The sequence below is a fragment of the Trichosurus vulpecula genome, chromosome 2 (genome assembly GCF_011100635.1).
Source record: "Trichosurus vulpecula isolate mTriVul1 chromosome 2, mTriVul1.pri, whole genome shotgun sequence".
NCBI classification, from domain to species: domain Eukaryota; kingdom Metazoa; phylum Chordata; class Mammalia; order Diprotodontia; family Phalangeridae; genus Trichosurus; species Trichosurus vulpecula.
In genome coordinates this window covers 432,099,468-432,120,177 of record NC_050574.1, presented here as the reverse complement: position 1 = coordinate 432,120,177, position 20,710 = coordinate 432,099,468, and the positions used below count along the sequence as shown (strand labels likewise).

At 39.0% G+C, this 20,710-nt stretch overlaps 1 protein-coding gene across 1 annotated transcript in view; it reads left to right on the top strand.

Moving 5' to 3' along the window:
• Positions 1-20,710, top strand: part of SRPX (sushi repeat containing protein X-linked) — a 118,205-nt gene that overhangs the window by 65,171 nt on the left and 32,324 nt on the right. Inside the window, exons 2-4 of the mRNA XM_036744549.1 lie at positions 7,009-7,068; positions 12,655-12,846; positions 13,266-13,442. Coding sequence (XP_036600444.1) covers positions 7,009-7,068; positions 12,655-12,846; positions 13,266-13,442 — 429 coding nt within the window. The remainder of the gene's footprint in view (positions 1-7,008; positions 7,069-12,654; positions 12,847-13,265; positions 13,443-20,710) is intronic.

Sequence of the window (20,710 nt, the reverse complement as noted above, 5' to 3'; positions counted from 1 at the left end):
GTTCAGAAGATCTGTTTTTCTTTTTGAAGGCTTGCTGTTCTGTTTCCTATTATTCCTCCATCTCAATTCAGTCCCTCAGTTCCCATCATTTACAATCCTGCAGCCAGTTGAAATGAAATAATCCCTACTCTCATGGAGCATACATTCAACTGAGAGAGACAACTTATACATAAATAAGCACATAAATTAGAAATACAAACTGTTATATATGAGATAACTAGCAAGGGAAGCCACTTGCCATTGGTATGATCAGATAGATGGGTACAACATTTATGGTGTTTGTCCTTTGCTCTCGAAGAGGACCATGACATCAGGGAAATGATGGCATGACTTGCAGTTGACTTTGATTTGAGGGAGGTCACCAGCCTCACTTTCTCCTCCAGGGGCGTCTGGGTCCAGTGGCCTGATATTAAATGCTTACTGTGTGCCAAGCACTGTGCTAAGTGCTGGGGATTCATATCCAAGCAAAAAGGATAATCTCTTTCCTCAAGGGAGAGGATGACACATAAAGGAGAGCTGGAAAGTGAGGGGTGAGGATGGAGACAAGGCGGTGCTGGTACTGTGACCTGAGGAAGAGATGAAGTGGAAGTACATTGAAGGCAAGGCCGATGCAAAAGTACAGAGACAGGTGATAGAGTGCCGTGTATGGGGAATAGAGAGAAGGCAAGTTTGGCTGGATTGTAGAGTTTCAGAAGTCATGTATAACCAGGCTGGAAGGATAGGACGGGATCAGGTTGTGGCTTTTAACGCCCAACAGAGAAGTTTACATCTTATTCTAGAGACAATAGGGAGCCACTGGAGTTTATTGTGTAGGGGAACAATATGGTCAGATCCGCACCTGAGGAAAATTGCTTTGACTATTGTGTGGAGGATACATTGGATTTGGGAGGGACTTGGGGCAGAGAGATCACTTAGGTGATTTTTACAATATCCCAAATGAGATTGAACTAGAGTGGTGGCTTTGTGGATAGAAAAAGAGAGTCAGATTTGAGAGATGTTGTGGAGGTACAAACAACAGTCCATGTCCTCAAGAAGCTTCCAATCTAACAAAGAGCCAAGGATAATGAACACTAAGGTCTCTGAATTTCAAAGACTGAAGAATGGAAGTGCCATCAAGAGAAACATGATTTTTTTCCCTAAACATTGTGGTGGATTTGGGGAGAAATGTCTATTCTGGATATGGCGGGTTTGAGATATTTCTGTGTCTTCTAGTTTGAAATATCCAAAAGGCCATTGGTGATGTGGGACTTAAGGGTGAGAATAAAGACTGGGGATGGCTATGTACATTTGTGAATCCTCTGAATTAAAATTATAATTAACTCCGTGAGAGCCAACGAGGTCACCAAGAAAGAGAATGTAGAGAAAAAGGAGAGCACAGAACATGTCATGGGGAACAAAATACTATGATAAAGCCTCAGGTAACCAGTTCATTCATTTGGATGGCTTGTTCTGGGGAACAGAGTTTTATTGGAAACCCACTTTGTCCTGAAAGTTCTCTTTGTTGAAAATATAAAATGTATTGGTCCACTTTTTTGCTTTTGGAAGTATAGCATGTTGGATGTGATTGAATCTCTTACAGTGTCCCAGAGGCTTCATTCTTTACAGTGATCATTATTCTACAACACAGTGTCCTCACCTGCAGGCTGGGTGACCACAGCCTGTTGCAGTAATACAGAAGGGAATGCTTTTCGGGTAGGGGTTGGACCAGATGGTCTCTGATGCCCTTCCTGAATGTGTGGTGTTACCAGCATATTCTGTAGAAACTATGGAATTTAAAGAAAAACTCTAGCATTTCATTATTTTTGTGTCAATTCTTCCTAAAATTTGGAGGGAGAAAAAATTCTACTTAATGAGCTTTCTAGTTAGATGGATTTGAGCTAATCAAGGTTTTATTCTTTTCTCCTCTCTATAGGGTTAAAGACACACACACACACATACACACACACACACACACAGAGTTCATTATAAAGTTTTCTATTTTACTCAAATCGTGTTCTGGTGAAGAGGCTGTTTTTGTGGTAAGGCTCAAAGATTAATATAAGAACACCAGAAGTAATGTGTGACTGGCAGAAGTATTCAGAAAACTAGCTGCTTTTAAACCTATGAGAAGTGGAGAAGGAATAATAAGTGCAAAGATAAGGAAGCATGCTTGTTATATAATAACCACTGCCATCCCTCCATCATCACCAAGTTAAGTCATTCCGCCTCTCGCTGATTTGCAGCTGCAAGCAATTGGACTGATTTTCTTTTACTCTGGTGATTTGCAGCCATTTAGTTAAAGGCACTATCAGAGCCATAACTAAGAGAGGACAATCAGAGTTTTGCCACATGGCGCTGAAATTTAGAAGGCACAAGACTAAAATAATTATTTAAAAAGATTCTGCAATACTGAAATTTGTTACTTTAACATTTTGACACATATGCATTACTTTAGCAGCGTAGAAACTAGGCTTAGCCCGTAGTTAGCAAGAATAATTAGTTTAAAATAGTAGGCTATCAGATAGCATACTTCCTCTCCTCCCTGGAATGTTTTGCTCTATTCCCTACTTGGTAGTAATCTTCTCCTTATCTAGTGTCTTGTGGTGCCTTGAGGTCTCTTGCTAGATGGGGTAAGGGTCTGTTGCCCTCAACCAAAGTGCAGAGAGTTTCCCAAGTTCTCCCCTCCCAAATTTCCTTTTCGCATTATCTTCACATCATGAATTCCAAAACTGATTTGAAGACACATTTAATGCTGCTTGCTGTAGGCCCCAAAACTGCTAGTTATAGTTCTGGGTATTACACTCATCAACTGTGTGTGTTTGATAATTTTTCCCTATTGTATTATAAGTATCATTATCCACAAATAATTAGCAAGTACCTCTTATAGATAGACTACTGTGCTGGCCTTCTGGGGGTAGTACAAGTTCTACTTCTTCCTTTAGGGAGCTTACAACCCAGTTTGGGAGACATATAAAAAGATACTTAAGAGAATATTGGGATAGTTACTAATTGAAGAGTACAGACAAATAATGTAGAAATTCAAGGGAATGACAAAACCCAGATTTTTTGAAGCTTCCTGCTTCTATCTGTGTGGAATAGTTGATGAATTAAAATCAGAGGCATCTCAGGTAGAAAGTAGAAAGGATTTTATTATGATCCCCTGGGAAAGGGCAACTCAGGCACCAAGAACACCATGGGTCCTCTCAGTGTCAGAGCGTGCTGAGCACAGAAAATTCAGGTTCTTTTATAGGAACCTAACCACGATTTCCTCCCCCCTTCTTCCTCTCAGTTCAAAATTACAAGCCTTGAGGGTACAATCTGGAAAGGGATAAATCTACCCCAGTGACAATGACAAAGAACAAATTTTGTGGTTATTTTTGACAAGTAGGTGACAAACCTAACCTTCCCACCATTCTTACATCTGTAACAGATGGTGAACCTATTCTCCCACCATTCCTACATCTTCCTGGTCTTTCCCGAACATTTCTCACATCTGGCCTTCTGGCCAGATGTTTGCATCTATCCTTTCTTTTGGGCCCCTCGCCCTTCAGTAAATACACAGGATGTAAGCATCCTATGTCCTATTCTTATTCTCAGGGGATCCCATGGTCACTAACTTGTCTTCCCAGGTCACTAACTTGTCTTACAGAAAAACTTAAGGAGAAAGCTGAGTTTTAGATTTCATGAGAGGCCTTCACTATCTCACTCATACCTATGGAAAATTTTGGGGAAAGGACTTTAATTTTTCCTTCTGGGGGTCACCAAATCAAATCAACAAGCATTTTAGAAGTATTTATTATGTGTCAGGCACACTGTGCATTAGAAACAACTTTAACTGTGTATGACACTTCTCCCCAAGTTCATTGAGACTGTAATTCAGGGTAATTAGATTAAATAAATACACAAGTGAAAAAAAAATCAACCAATATAAATATTAACTCATGGAAAGAGAGTTCCACAGGCAGGGTTCTCCAACTTGGATTAGTATGGCCTTACTCGTGAACATTTCACAGTAAAAAGGAATTAGTTAATAGATGTACCTGTAAGCCAAAAGCAGTCTGGATTCTAGATTCAGACATCCTGAAACTTTTAACTAAGTTCTGTTTAAAGAATGTGCAAATTAATGGGACAGCCGAGGGGCCATTCACGGGAAACAAAAGGCTCTGTTCATTTCCCCAGGTAGAATAAAAAACCTTGGTGCCAAAGGAACAATGACTCTTTGTACCATCTGTTGGATCCATATGGTTTTTAATTCATTGTGAGCACTCTGTTGACTATTTTCTAACTCTGTCTCAGTTTTTCTTTCTTTGAGCAAACAATCTGGTCTTTTAAAAAGGAACTTGTGCAGAGCTTGTGTTATAACATCTTTTACCCTTGATGCCACTAGTAGGCAAATGTACTGAAGTCTGAATATGGTTATGTGAAAAGTTCATTTTCATGGAAGCCAGGGAGACCTATTTGTGACCACCTGCGGTATAGAGCAGGAGAGAGGTACACCCCACACTTTAAAATGCTAAATTCTTCCCTCACAAGTTTCTCTTCTTATGGCAACATCGATTCCTGGGGAGAAAACATACTGGGGTATGGGTCTTTTCTGGAGAATGGAGAATTAGATTCTATGACAATTTGAATCACACAATTTGTCTTTTTTAACTTCATTGATTTTGATTTTTTAAAAACACAGCTATCAAGCAGAGTAAGGCAATGTACCCAATGGTTTTCTTCTCTCCAGCTGAACAATGGGAGTGAATGAGAGTCCCAGTGTCTGAAAAGTGAATTGGAATTTCCATTATTGCTATCAAGTCACTTAACCACTATCTGTCTCAGTCTCCCCATCTGTAAAATGAAGATAGCACCTACTTCCCAGGGTTGTGAGGATAAAATGAGATTATTTAATATATGTGTGTATGTATATACACAATATATGTATAATATATATTCCCTTTAAAATCTCAAAGTGCTATATAAGTGTGTTGGTGGTTATTGTTATTAAAATTGCTTCTACATTCTGAGTTGGCTCCTAAATGGTTAGAGATGTTCTCTCTGTTTAATTCCAGGGATGGATCAAGAATATCTCTCTCTGGTTTTATAGACTGTATGTTTATGAGGTGGGCAGTGAGGGTGGAACAGTAGATAGAATACAGAACTGAAGTCAGGAAGACCTGAGTTCAAATGTGACCTCAGACACTTACTAGATTTATAACCTTGGACAAGTCACTTGACCCTGTTTGCCTTAGTTACCTCTTCTATAAAATGATTTGGAGAGAGATGGCAAACCACTCCAGTATCTTTGCCAAGAAAAGCCCCAAAAAGGGTCATGTAGAATTGGATACAACTGAAGACAATTAAACAGCAACAGTAGTGTTTATGGGGCTTCAGGAGATACATTTTCCACATTGGCTTCTGGCTTAGGATTTCTAAGTTAACCTCATGGGGTTGGAGGATCATATAGTCCTTCTGCCATTGGGGTCAGGCGTATAGATTTAGCTCCTAAGACAACATATATTGGAAAGGAGGAAGTTCTGAAATATTTCTGGTCTCCTGCAGAGTTTTCCCTATGATGATGACTACTGGACTTAGTTGAGATGCTCATTCGTTTTCTGATGTGGCTTAATGACCACTTTGAAATCTCTAAACATCTTTAGTTCAAGGTAGCTGGGTCAGTTTGGAAAGATGACAGCCCTGGGAAGACAAGTTAGGACTGGGAATTGCCATAAACCTTCCTGTCCCTACAGGGGAAATGTACAATTTCTACATCACCTTCTATGACTCTCTCTGGCAACCCTTTCCCCTCTCATCTAAAGCTGAAGTGCGGGGAAGGAGAACCAGAAGGTTCATCCCTGAGACCCAGAAAGGGGTTCAACGCTCTTAGGGAATCATCTTATATGGTACAGTTTCAGGCACCTCCAGTGGAAGTCACTTTTTTGTGGCTAGTGATGATCATAACTTGAACAAGGCAAACACTAGTGACCAGTGAATGAAAACTAGAGGGTGAAGTCCCCCATGTATTGAGGATGAGCTGTGTGACATTAGAAACCAAAAGCAGCTGTGAGGATTAAGAATCCTCCGCTTCCTGGAGCTTCCTTTCAAATGCTTTCCAAAGGATACAACCCCACATTCCAAATTAGTTGTTCTGTAAAAACAAACAAGTATAAATGAGAGAAAAGAAAAGAAAGGAGGTAAATACATTCTCTCCATTGTTCGCCCCCCCCACAATAGTATTGAGTTTGCAAAATTTATCAAGCAATCTTACTGAGAATTTCCCTTTGTCAGAAGTTAAAAAAAGTTCTATGTACATATATATGTATATATAGGGAACTTTATATTTGTGTGTATATAAAGTTCCATATATATGAAAAATACATATATATATATACATATATATATATATATATATATATATATATATACATAATGTATGAGAATTCAATTTAGAGAATTTAGAAAACCTCTCTTAGGTTCTCTAAATTGCTGCATACAGCAATGCAGCTTATTTTGAGAGCCTTCTGACATTCAAGCTGAGAAATCTGATCCCTTTTTTCTCTCCTCCACCCAAACTTATTTCATGGGATATGCCAATTTTCAGGTAACATAAGCACCCACTGTTCCTGGAGGTTTCTTTTAATTCTAGAGGAGCAGTGGGTTGGCTGGAAAGCATTTTACTGCATTTCATTGGCATGTAGACTGTATACATTGGCATCATCTTCGAGCAGACGCATATCTCCCTGTCTTTTTCCCTACTGAATCCAGAAATGCAGTTGGCCTGTGGTGCCTCAGAACAACTTGAATCTCATTCAGATGGGGCTCTGGCAAAAGTCTAGCATGACAGAGCTTACTCTAAGTGGCCACCATGACTTAACGAACGGCCACGGAAGCTTTGGCTCCTGGCTCTGCATTCTAATATCCCCTGCATGAATGATGCCGAAGCATCGCTTTCAGAATGGAATATGTGTATATATGTAAGCATATATATATACCATATGGCTTTTCTTCCTGTAGTTTTCCTCCTTCTTCTTTGTTTTATTGTAGGTTCGGGATACTCACCGCTAGAAGATGACGAAGATGTGTTTTCATACCCTAGACAGAAAGGTGAATGCTTTGCTTGTATGCTAATGGAATTCTGCTGATGCCAGGAACATTATTCTCTGCCCCCTTCTGAGCAGACAGAAATAAAGTGACCACAGGGCATGCTTAAGTTCTGGTGAGACACATGCACAAAGGAGAGCTGTGGAGAATGTCAAAGTGTTCCTCACCTGCTGGTCATTTTATTCTCCTAAGTCAGTTTCTTCTGTATTACTCTTATTCCTACCAGGACGTTCTATGGCTTATGAAATGAAAATCAAGCTGAGAGGAGTCTTTCCCCGATTCCTGCATTCTACTGAGAATGGTTGACAGTTCCTAAGTCAGGGGAAATGGAATATGGAAGTGGTGCCACAAAGGCCCTGGGAATAAGGAAGCTTGATTTTCATAAGCTGGTTGAGAATGCTGGTTTATCGGTTGATCAGTAAACCAACCAACAAGCAGTTATGATGCACCTGCAGTATGTCAGGCACTGTGCTAAGCTTTGGAATTACAAAGTCTAAAGTGACACAGTTCTTGCCCTTAAGCAGTTTATATTCCATTTTAATCCCTGAAATGTGGAATTAAGTATACACCCCAGAGAAAATATAGCCTGGGAAATAACCACACTCACCTCAAATTAGACAAACAGTTCAGGCAATTCCAATTAACTAAATCCTCCTCCCCTTACCACCAGGACCAGGTAAGTGTGCTTGAAAAGGGGCATTGCTTGCTGCTTTTTTTTTAACTTCAGGGAAACCCGGGACAAAGACAGAATGTATGTGTTTGCATTCTGGCTCCTCTCCAGTGGGGATAATTTGAGGAAAATTAGTTAACAAAGTTCCACCGTGGCATTTTCCCCAAGGAACCTGTCCACATTTTGGCAAGAGGACAGTATATTGCACTGTTCTGCTAAATTTAACATCTTGGAAGTATTAAAGTAACTCATGCTAGCTCCGAAACAAGTAAAATCCCACAAGTCGGAGCTTCACAAGCTTTCCAATATACTGAAATGCATTTGGGGGAAAAATCAAATAACTATGGGAAGAAGTATGGCATGCTGGATATAGAGGACTGGAGAGGCAGGAAAACGTGGGTTCAAATCCTGTTTCTGCCCTGTCTGTAAGTCACTTAACCAGTCAGTGCCCCTAGCAACTCTCAATTAAAGTTAGAGAATGTTTGCCTCACTGGAAACTCTTCACACCAAATAAAGTCAAACTCTGATACAAAACAACACAAAAACTCTTCCTTGAATTACTCTCTTCATAAAGTTGTGACTTTTAAGTATAAATAAAATTTTAAATGAATAAAAAATAAATAAAATTTTAAATTTTAAATAACTGTCTATGACAGATTTAATGTGGTGGCTTGGCTACCGGGGGAATTCAGGAAAGCACTGGGAATCCAGAAAGCCTGGGGGATAGATGGACTGTTCTGGTTAACTGCATCTCCTAATTCTAAGAGGTCAATACCAAACCTTTGTTGTTGTTGTTGTTGTGATAACTATTGTTAATTAACTAAGCATTAAAAACAAAACCTTTCTTGTGGTTTTTGGAACCTTTGTTATTGAATACTTAAAATACATTAGTGCACATGTCTTGTGTTTAGTAAATACTATGTGGTGAAAATAATTGAATCTTTCCTCCATGATTAAGAGTCTCAGTGCATCATTCTGAACTTTAAATCATATGGTACAGAACTGGAGATGCAAAAAGTATAGGAGACTGGTCCAAATGAATACTAACCCAAAACCACCCTGTGTTTTATGTACACACATGTATGTATGCTGTATGTGTATATATATATATACACACACATATATACATATATACATATATGCATAGGAATGTATGAATACATGTGTATATGTGTATATACATAGTTATACATATACATACACACATGTTTATATTTGCCCATTTCTCATTAAAAAAACAGACCAAGAAAAAAACAACATATAGATGCCTTGGGAATTTTTCTAACTTTATCCCTGATTGATATGTCTTTTTAAAAGAAAGTCCTTCTAACCTCTGTGTAAATACACTCTCAACTCACTTTATGCCAATGCTTATGTCTGAAAAATTGAATTCAAGTCATTCAGCTGAAATATTAATTACTGTCATTGTAATGTTGGTTGGTAACCTGGAAAAACATCATCTCAAAGAGCTGCCTTGTAAAAAGTAAGCCAATCTGATAGCTGAGGTTTGAGCAGTAAAAAGAACACAAGAGGTTTATCCATGCATATTAAAAAACAGCATGTTATTTGGATATTATGCTGCCATCAACGCTGGGTGAGACCGAAGGTAAGTCTAGAAGTGTGACACCTACTAAGTACGCGCTGCATCAAGATCTCTGGGCTTGCTTTTCCGGGTAAGGGCAGGACACCGTACTATGCATGTTTTTCTTCTGAAATAATTTTATGTGTAGTTTAGCAGAAGTGTATAGCATAACATTAATTTAAAATAGAGAGCAAACTGTTGATCCTGCCTTCAATGTCCCCTTTTTTTATAGCACATTTTAAGCTTTCCTTTAAAGACGTAGAAGATTCTTTGTAGAAAGGGTGAGGCCAGAATTAAAAGTTGATTTATTCAGTCTGGAGGGTTAGGAAAAGAAGGGAATAAGCATTTATCTGGAGCCTATGATGTGCCAGGTACTCATTGCTTTTGCAGTTATTATCTTATTTGATCCATTAGAAGCCATTAGAAGGAATAAATGAGCAAAGGGACCATAAGGAAAATCTTTTCTTCAGTGGGGAATTTCGAGTCTTTGCTTAGCACCCCCAGCTCTGCTGGTGATTTGGACATGCTCTTTCCTTCCTGGGACCTCCCAGTGCAGTTGGTCTGCACCAGTGCACTTAGCACATGTTCTAATCTGCATTCGAGTTCATTTGTGTCCTAGAATGTGAATTTAAACCCGATCAGGCCATGTCTAAAGAGCACTTAGCATCTCTGGTCCAATCAGACACTCGTCTACTGAGAGTTATAGCACAGAAGGAGGCCATTTATGATATACTTTTTCTTGGGTCTAGATTTCATCAATAGAGGGGATTCCCGGTATGGAAACACCCTCGACTGATGTAACTCGGCAACACTTTTGTAATTTATAATCTTGGTTTCTGGGGCACAGAGACCTGGTCACACATCTAGAATGTGGCAGAGGCCCTGAGGACTTGAACTGAGGCCTTCTTGACTCCAAGGCCTGACATCTTTCTCCCACACCATGTTGCTTCTTATAAATTCTATACCTAGTATATTTTAAATTTGTATATATGTATATATTATATATACACGCACATGTACAATATATATATATATATGTGTGTATACATATACATACATACATATGCATATATATTATACATTGAGCCTTTAGAGGGATAAGGAGTGAAACTTTGGAAACACAAGATTTGAGTTGGAATGGACTTAGCGGCCATCTAGTCCTAGTCCATACCTGGAAAAAAAAGTCCCTTCCAAAATACTCGAGATCATCCTGAATTTACTGGAGGTGTTTCAGGAAGAAAAATACGCTATCTTCCGTCTGTTTCATTTTTAAATAGCGCTGTTTGTTTGGAAGCTTTTAAATCAAACATAAATTTGCCTTCATGCAAATTCTACCCATGGCTCCTAATTAGGCCTTCTGGGGTTAAACAGAGTTAATCTTATTTGTGTTACATATCATAGCCCTTCAGATTCTGGAAAGCAACTCTTACATCCCCTGAAAGTGTTCTCATGTCAAGGCCAAGTTTTCGTAGTTTCTTCACCGGCTCCTCAGCACAAAGTCCCCTTGTGGGACTGTAGATACAGAGAGGGGGACCCACCGTGTGCATATGAGCTCAAGCGAACTCTTAGCTCTTGCCGAAGTGCCGAAATCGTCATTCCCACGTGAGACATCCAATTGCTCATCATTGGCCTTGACTTTGGGACACAGAAATAAATACTTGCTGCATATTACGGGATGCTTGTGTCTGCTAAGGGAGATGATAAGACACTAATGCTGCTAAGGGCAATACTACACACGATGGGAGGTCGTTGCTTTCTCTGGCTGAGCAGGTGTGTTAAAGCCAGTCTGGACATGCCCGAATGAACACTGATTCTCTACACACTCGCTGTCCACATGGTGGCACCCTTACTCCACACCTTAGAAAGCTCAGGTGCTCACGGCCCGGGTGATGAGCTAGACCTCAGTGCTGAAATGGAATAGTGAGGGTAAAGGTCAACAGGTTTATACCAGCTGGTTGACCTCTTCCCTGGTAGGTTAATCATTCAGAATCAGTGCATTCCCCAATGAGGGATTTTCCATCTCAGATCTAACATTGCTTAGTTTCCTTCCCCTGTCCCCCATGACAGAGGGGGAAAGAGACATGATTTTGTATGGTCAGCAACCAAGGGGAAAAATACTGGATATTCATTAGTCAGCAACCTTCCAGGTCTGCGATTTAATATCAGGGAGATATTGTCTCTCTGGGCCTTTCTTTTCTCCTCTTTAAAAAGGGGGGAATTGATTACTAAATACTAGATTCTGCCCCTTGCAGCCCTAAATTCCTGGTTCTGTGATGTTTGGGGAGCATGCTTTGACTGCAGCTCTCTACGTAGGCTCCTGTGGTGTAAGTTCCCAGGGAAAACTTATGATCGTGGTGGCCATCCTCTACCATTGATGCTCTAAAAGAAGTTAAGCCAAATGAATTGATGGCTGAACCTTCTGTTTACAACAAGGCCTTTTTTTAAGAAGTTTGCATATATTGAGGGTAAACCCAAAGTCACTCAGCCAGCCAATGTTTATTGAATGCCTGCTCTCTACATAACACTATGCTTGGAACTATGTGGCATGTACAAAAATGTGATTGGGTAGTGAGAAGAGGGCTGGAATTGAAAGGGAGGAAGCCTGAGTTTCAGCTAATATGACTTAGTGGATAGAGTGTTAGAAATGAAATCAGGAAGACCTAAGTTCAAATCCTGACTCTGATACCTACTAGGTAACCTTGGACATTTCATTTAATCACACTAGGACTCAGTTTCCCTATCTGTAAAATGAATATGTTGGACTTGATGGTTTCTGAGATTCCTTCTAGCTTTAATTATAGGATCCTATTAGCCTAGGTTTGAATCTTGTCCCTGCCACTTGCTATCTGTGTGACCTTGGACAAAGAGACTTCACCTCTCTGAAAGCTCCCTATACATAAAATGACAGGCTGGACTAGGTGACTTTAACATCTAGTTATTCTAAACTATTCTTACTATTCCATTTATGTAATTTTTGCGTATAAGATATTTAAGTTACCTACATAAATATAAACTTTCAAGGAACTTCTACTCTAATTGGGGAGCATAAAACATGCAAACATTGTTAACAGTTTACTTTTCAATTTAATTTTAAAAAACATGTATTAATCACCTACCATTTTTAAGACACTGTGCCAGGCCCTGGGAGTACAATAAAAAAATTGAAACAGTCCCTGCCTTCAAGGAGCTGACAGTTTAGTAAGCAAGTAAATAGTGAGTGGCTAATAAGTGGAGACTTAGGAGTCTAGAGGAGGGAGAGGTTAGCAGTAAATGTGAAGTAGCAGCACATTTTAGAAAACTTCTCTTCATGTGTTTGTCTTGTTTCTGTTATTCCCAGACACCCCATGGTGCTCTCCCATCAAAGTCAAGTACGGTGATGTATACTGCAGAGCGCCTCATGGAGGATACTACAAAAATGTCTTGGGGACAAGATGTGATGTTCGATGTCGCAAGGGATATGAGCTGCATGGCTCTTCCCAGCTGACTTGCCAGCTAAACAAAAGGTGGTCAGACAAGGTTCTGTGTAAACGTGAGTCATTTATCCCCTTTTGACTCCTTTGTGACTTCTGTCCTTCATGTGCTTATTTATTTGTTCATCTTCCTTTGTGTAACTGGCATGTAACTAGGGGCTTTTGTTAAAAACCATTGGGTTGCAAAAGCAAAAAAAAAAAAACCAAAAAACAAAAACTGTCATTGACTGGAGAAGCCAGAGTATAAATAAAACAGGTACATTCTACCATTTGAATGTGATTCATGATAATGAAACACCATGATATTTGTCTAGAATAGGTTCGAGTTCAAGGGAGAAAAATTCATAATCATTGTTTATCTAAGTCTTTCATTTGGAATTGTGTTCTAGTGTCTCCACTGAATGGTGGAATTCTTAGGCATAAGAGACATCACTCGATAGAAAATAAAGGATAGCTCGCGTCTGATTTTCTCTTTCAGAAAAGCGATGCCCTACCCTTTCTATGCCAGCTAATGGGGGATTTAAATGCATAGATGGTGCATACTTTAACTCCCGATGTGAGTACTATTGTACCCCAGGATACACACTGAAAGGAGAACGCACAGTCGTGTGCATGGACAACAAGTCTTGGAGCGGCCGACCAGCCATGTGTGTTGGTAAGACATTTCAATCTTCAGAAAAGCACAGGCATAATATGCTTTGTTTAGAAGCAATGATATTTCCCACCTAGATATCTTTTAATCATCATTTATAATTTTTTATTATTCTGTTTTTGACAAGTACCAACAAAAACAGACGTTTCCTCATGTATAGAAGAAAAGAGGGCTGTATTTGAAACTACAAAGTATATTGAGCATAGTTTGGGTTATAAGAAAAGATTTGGGCCCGGGGGGAACCTTAGAGACCAATGAACCCAAACCCTCATTTGAGAGATTAGGAAACTGAGGTTTATTGTGGTTAAGTATCTTACTTGGCCAGGGTCACACAACTAGTAGTTGTCTACAACAGGATTTGAACTTGGATCTTCCTGCTGACTCCAAGCCCATTGCTGTATCCATTGCCTGACATGGGTGTTGTTTTTAAAGTATATATGCCATCCATCACCTTAGTTCCACATTGCCTCATTTTGTCTTCTTGTCCTCTAAACCACCTCCCAATCTATTCTATGAATTTTCTTTAAATGCTTCATTGATGCTCCTCTTTCCTTGTTATTTTTTGGCACTGATAATCCTAGCCTTTCTGTTCTGCTCAATTCTCTCCCATCCAAAACAAAAATAAAAACCAAGCAAAATATCACCAAAAAACAAATTCTCCCCTGCAATAAGTTGGTGTGGTCGAGCAAAACATGTCCACATGCTGGCCATGTCTGAAAATATTTGCTTCATTCTTCTCCTCCAGTTCATCAACTTTGTGTCAAGATGTACAAAGTGTGCTTCATCAGTCCTCTGGAGTTATGGTAGGGCATTGCATTGATCATGGCGACTAGATGGTGCCATAGTGCACAGAGCACTGGGCCTGGAGCCAGGAAGACTCATCTTCCCAAGTTCAAATCTGTCCTCAGATACTTAACTAGCTGTGTGACCCTGGGCAAGTGGCTTAACCCTGTTTGCCTCAGATTCTTCATCTATAAAATGAGCTGGAGAAGGAAATGGAAAATCCACTGCAGTACGTCTGCCAAGAAGGCCCTAAATGGGGTCACAAAGAATTGGACATGACTGCAAACGACTGACCAGCAACGCTGTATTGATCAGAGTTCCCAAGTTTTTCAGAGTTGTTTTTCAGTATGATATAATACTCATTGTACAGTTTTAAAAATTCTGTTCACTTTGCTCCGTATCATTTCACGCTTCTTCCCAGGTTTCTCTGAAAATGTCCCCTTAGTCATCTTTTAATGAGCAATGAATTCTATTTAAATTCATGTACTATAATTTGTTCAGCCATACCCCAATTGAGAGAAAGTCTCTGAGCTGCCAGTTCTTTGCTCCAACAAAAATTACTGCTGTGAATATTTTTATATTTCTTTGGTCTCTTGGAGGAATGTGTTTAGTAGTGTTATTAGATCAAAAGGCATGCATAATTTAGGGACTTTTTGCCTGTGGTTAAATTGCCTTCCAGAATTGTAGGATCACTTCACACATTGAACAGCAGTACATTAGGATGCCTCTTTCTGCAGAGATCCCCCCCAAATTGCCTTTTTCCTTTTTGTCGTCTTTTCCAATCTGATGGGTTTGTGGTAGAACCTTGGAGTTGTTTGTAATTTGTTGCAGTTTGATATGGTTATTGATAACTAGATTTTCTTTTGAGAATTACCTCTTCAGATCCATTGTCCATTTACATATTGGATATTGGTTCTAATTCTTGTATATTTGAATTAGTTCTTTATACATATTAGATGTCAGAGATTATTGGAGAAACTTATCGCAAAGGCTTTTTTTTCTGAGTTGATGATTTATCTATCCATAGTTGTAAAAAGTACTTTCTTTCCTTTTTTTTATTTATGATATAAACTTTTCTGTATAAGTTATATATCCATTTGGAGTTTATGATGATATATGATATGAAATGTTCATCTAAACATAGTTTCTGCCAGACTGCTTTCCAGTTTGCCCAACAGTTTTTGTCAAATGTTGAGTTTTTATCCCAATAGTTAAGGTCTTTCAGTTTCTCATTTTTCTGCCACTATGTTCATTTGGTTTTGGATCTTGTGTTCCTATATGGCCCATTGTTCAACTTTTCTTTTGCTTGTCCACTATAAAAGAGCTTTACTTTGTAAGATAACTTGAGATCTGATACTCCTTGGCTCCTTTCCTTCTCACTGTTTTTCATTATTTCTCTTGAGATTCTTTAACTTTTTTTAACTCCAGGTGAATTTTTTAATTAGTTTTTTTCCCCCTAGCTTGGTAAAGTAATCATTTGGTAGCTCGATTAATACAGTATTGAATAAGTAAAGAAACTTAAACAGTATTGTCATTTTTATTTTATTGGCATGGCTTACCCATGAATAATTGATATTTCTACAATTATTTAAGTGTGTATTTCTTTAAAGATTATTTTGCAGTTGTATCTCTATAGTTTTTCTTGGTGTATTTTGTGGTAGACTCCTACAAATTTTGTACATTCTGTAGTTATTTTGAATGTAATTTCTCTTTCTCTTCCTGTTGAGTTTGGTTGGTAATATACAGAAATGCTGATGATTTATGTGAATTTATTTTATGTTCTGCAATTAAATTGATGAGTTTATTGTTTAAATAATTTTTAGCTGACTCTCTTGGGTTTTCTACATACACCATTCTATCATCTTTAAGAAATAGTAATTTTGTTTCCCGTTTTGCTATATCTCCTCAATTTCCTTATCTTTTCATAGTGCTAGAGTTAGCATTTTCAGAACTATATCAAATTGTAATAATGAAAATATACATCCTTGCTTTATCCTTGATCTTATTGAGAAAGGGCCTCTCATATTTCTCCAATATTTGTAAAGTTGGCCCTCATATTTAAGTAAATACTACTTGCATATTAAGGAAAGGTCCATTTATTCCTATGCTTTCTACTGTTTTAAACAGAAGTGGATGCTGAATTTTGTCAAAAGTTTTTTCAATATGTATTAATATAATTATGTGTTTTTAAATTATTTTTATCGTTAATAGGGTCTATTATATGTTAATAGGTTTTCATTATATTGAATGAACTCTGCATTTCTAGTACATTTTCAACTTGGTCATAATGTATAATGTTTTTAGTATGTTATTGTGACTTTTTTGTTAATATTTATTTAGTATTTTTGGTATCACTATTCATTAGGGACATTGGTTTATAGGTTTGTTTCTCCACTGTTGTCTCTCTATAGAGACAATTTCCTCATCTGTAAAATGAGCTGGAGAAGGAAGTAGCAAACCACTCCAGTGTATTTGCCAAGAAAACCCTAAATGGGGTCATGAAGAGACAGTCACAACTGAACAACAACAAAGGAAAGGTCAGAGGTAGGATTCTGACCAAGGTCTTTCTGACTCCAAATCTAGCTCTCTGTGCACTATACCTAGCTTGAATCTCTATAGTACATTATCAGTAGCTTTGCTTCCAGAGGCAGCCAGGTGCACAGTGCACAGAGCAGTGGACCTAGAGTCATGAACACCTGAGTTCAAATCCAGCTTCAGACACTTAGGAGTTGTATGACCCTGGCTAAGTCACTTAACCTCTGTCTCCGTTTCCTCATCTGTAAAACGGGAATAACTAATAGCACCCACCTCCTCGTCCCCGTGATCACAACCTGGATATCATGTTCTACACCTCACTTTCTCACTCTGCATGTGTTGTCTGTTACTAAGATCTGTGGAATTTACCTTTTAACATCTCCTGCGTATGCCTCCTTCTCTCCTCTGATGCCTCTGACCCTGGTTCCGGGTCTTCATCACCTCTCCCCTGGACTACTACATCAGCCTGCCCAGTGTTTTTTTTTTCTGTCTCAAGTCTCTCCCCTCTCTAGTCCATCCCCTACTCAGCTATCAAAGTGACCTTCCTAAAGCACAGGTCTGGCGATGTCACCTCCTAAACTCCAGTGATTCCTTATCACCTGCAGGATCAAATATAAAGCCCTGTTGGACGTTAAAGCCCTTTATAACATGTCTCCTCTCCAGCTATCTTTCCAGGCTTCTTAAACTTTACTTATTTTTTTTTTGGAGGGGGGAGGGCAGGGCAATTAGGGTTAAGTGACTTGTCCAAGGTCACACAGCTAGTAAATGTGTCAAGTATCTGAGGTCATATTTGAACTCAGGTCCTCCTGACTCCAGGGCTGGTGTTCTACTCACTGGACCACCTAGCTGCCCCTTAGGCTTCTTAAACTTTAAACCCCCACCTCACGCATCCAGTATTCTGACCTCCTCGATGTTCCTCCAACAAGATGCTCCCATCTCCCATTTTCACTGGCTATCCGTCATACCTGAAATTCTCTCCCTCCTCATCTCTGCCTCCCCTGACTTCCTTCAAGTGCCAGCCACAGGAAACCCTTCCCGATCCCCCTTAATTCTGAGACCTTCCCTCTATTGATTAGTTCCTGTTTATCCTGCATATAGCTTGTTTGTACATGGTTGATGGCATGTTCCCTCCACTATTAGACTACCTCCTTGAGGACAGGGACTGTCTTTGCCTTTTTTTGAAAGTGCCTAGTACATAAGAGGTGCTTAATAAATGTTTTATCTATTGACTGTCAACTTCTCTGAACCTTAATCACCTTATCTATAAAATTAGGAGTTTGGATTAGATGACCAGAGGCCTTCCTCAGTGTGTCCTTGGACAGATTATTTAACTTCTTTAGGCCTCAGTTAACTCATCTATAAAATGAGGGGGTTTGACTAGATGACCCTCTGAAGTCCCTTCAAACTGTAGATCTATTATTCAATAGCAGGAAGGAAACAGGCATTTATTAAGTGCCTACTGTATACCAGGCACTGTGCTAAGCACTTATTTGATCCTCACAGTAACCCTAGGAGGTAGAGAAATTGAGGTAGATAGAATTTAAGTAATTTGCCCAGGATCACACAGCAATTTAAATTTAGGTCTTCCTGACTCCAGGCCCACTGCTCTATCCACCACAACTACTTAGATATGGTCTTGTGATTCTTTCCAGGTCTAAAACTATGGTCTTGTAAGGTATGGCTGGACTGACTAATGAGCAGCAGTGTTTGCTTTTGGCCATGGGAGTATCTGTCAGAGGCTTTGATCCTACAGCCAGTTGATTGGCTCAGCCTAAAGTTAGGGTCTGAACCTTTCTGTCACAGCGCTAGCCCTGAGCACACTGAGGCAACCTGTGCGACTGCCTCCTCTATCAGTTTAGCAGGGATGACAGGCCTAATTCATCACTCAGATCTGTTCCGTTACCTTCACGGCCTCTATTTGTCACATATTAAACTGAACGATCTGGACAGTTTCCTTTAGTTTTGGACAGGAAAAAAGCAAAAATGTTTTACTCCCCTTCTGCATGAATCATTTTTTTAAAATTTATTTAATATATTTAGTTTTCAGCATTGATTTTCACAAAAGTTTGAATTACAAATTTTTTCCCCATTTCTACCCTCCCCCCACTCCAAGAAGGCATATATTCTGGTTGCCCCGTTCCCCAGTCAGCCCTCCTATCTGTCACCCCACTCCCCTCCCATCCCCTTTTCCCTTCTTCTCTTGTAGGGCAAGCTAAATTTCTATGCCCTATTGCCTGTGTATCTTATTTCCTAGTTGCATAAAAAAACTTTTTTGTTGTTGTTTTTCTTTTTAAACCTCTGTTTTTAAAACTTTGAGTTCCAAATTCTCTCTCCTCTTCCCTCCCCACCCACCCTCCCTAAAAAGGCAAGCAATTCAACATAGGCCACATGCGTATCATTATGTAAAACCCTTCCACATGTTGTGAAAGATTAACTATGTTTTGCTCCTTCCTAACCTATCCCCCTTTATTGAATTTTCTCCCTTGACCCTGTCCCTTTTCAAAAATGTTTGTTTTTTATTACCTTCTCCCCCTGTCTGCCCTCACTTCTATCATCCCTCCTTTTTTATCTTCTTCCTCCTTCTTTCCTGTGGGGTAAGATACGCAATTGAGTGTGTATGGTGTTCCCTCCTCAGGTCAAATCCGATGAGAGCAAGATTTAGTCATACCCCCTCACCTGCCCCCTCTTCCCTTCCTACAGAACCACTTTTTCTTGCCACTTTTATGCGAGATAATTTATCCCATTCTATCTCTCCCTTTCTCCCTCTCTCAATATATTCCTCTCTTATCCCTTAAATTGATTTTATTTTTTTAGATATCATCCCTTCATATTCAACTCACCCTGTGCCCTTTGTGTGTGTATATATATGTATACATATATATATATACACCTACATATATACATACATAGACACACACACATATATATGTACACACACACACACACACACATATATATATATATATATATATATATATATATAAATACACATATATATGCATATTCCTTTCAGCTACTATGATATTGAGGTCTCATGATCATACACATCATCTTTCTATGTAGGAATGTAAACAAAACAGTTCAACTTTAGCAAGTCCCTTATGATTCCTCTTTCTTGTTTACCTTTTCATGCTTCTCTTGATTCTTGTGTTTGAAAGTCAGATTTTCTATTCAGCTCTGGTCTTTTCACTGAGAAAGCTTGAAAGTCCTCTATTTTGTTGAAAGTCCATATTTTGCCTTGGAGCATGATACTCAGTTTTGCTAGGTAGGTGATTCTTGGTTTTAATCCTAGCTCCATTGACCTCCGCAATATCATATTCCAAGCCCTTCGGTCCCTTAATGTGGAAGCTGCTAGATCCTGTGTTATCCCGATTGTGTTTCCACAATATTCAAATTGTTTCTTTCTGGCTGCTTGCAGTATTTTCTCCTTGACCTGGGAACTCTGGAATTTGGCAACAATGTTCCTAGGAGTTTTCTTTTTGGGATCTATTTGAGGAGGCAATCTGTGGATTCTTTCATTTTCTATTTGACCCTCTGGCTCTAGAATATCAGGGCAATTATCCTTGATAATTTCTTGAAAGATGATATCTAGGCTCTTTTTTTGATCATGGCTTTCAGGTAGTCCAATAATTTTCAAATTGTCTCTCCTGGATCTATTTTCCAGGTCAGTGGTTTTTCCAATGAGATATTTGACATTGTCTTCCAATTTTTCATTCCTTTGGTTCTGTTTGATAATATCTTGATTTCTCATCAAGTCACTGTCTTCCACTTGCTCCAATCTAATTTTGAAGGTGGTATTTTCTTCAGTGGTCTTTTGGACTTCCTTTTCCATTTGGGTAATTCTGCCTTTCAAGGCATTCTTCTCCTCATTGGCTTTTTGGAGCTCTTTTTTGACATTTGAGTTAGTCTATTTTTTAAAGTATTGTTTTCTTCAATATTTTTTTTCAGTATTT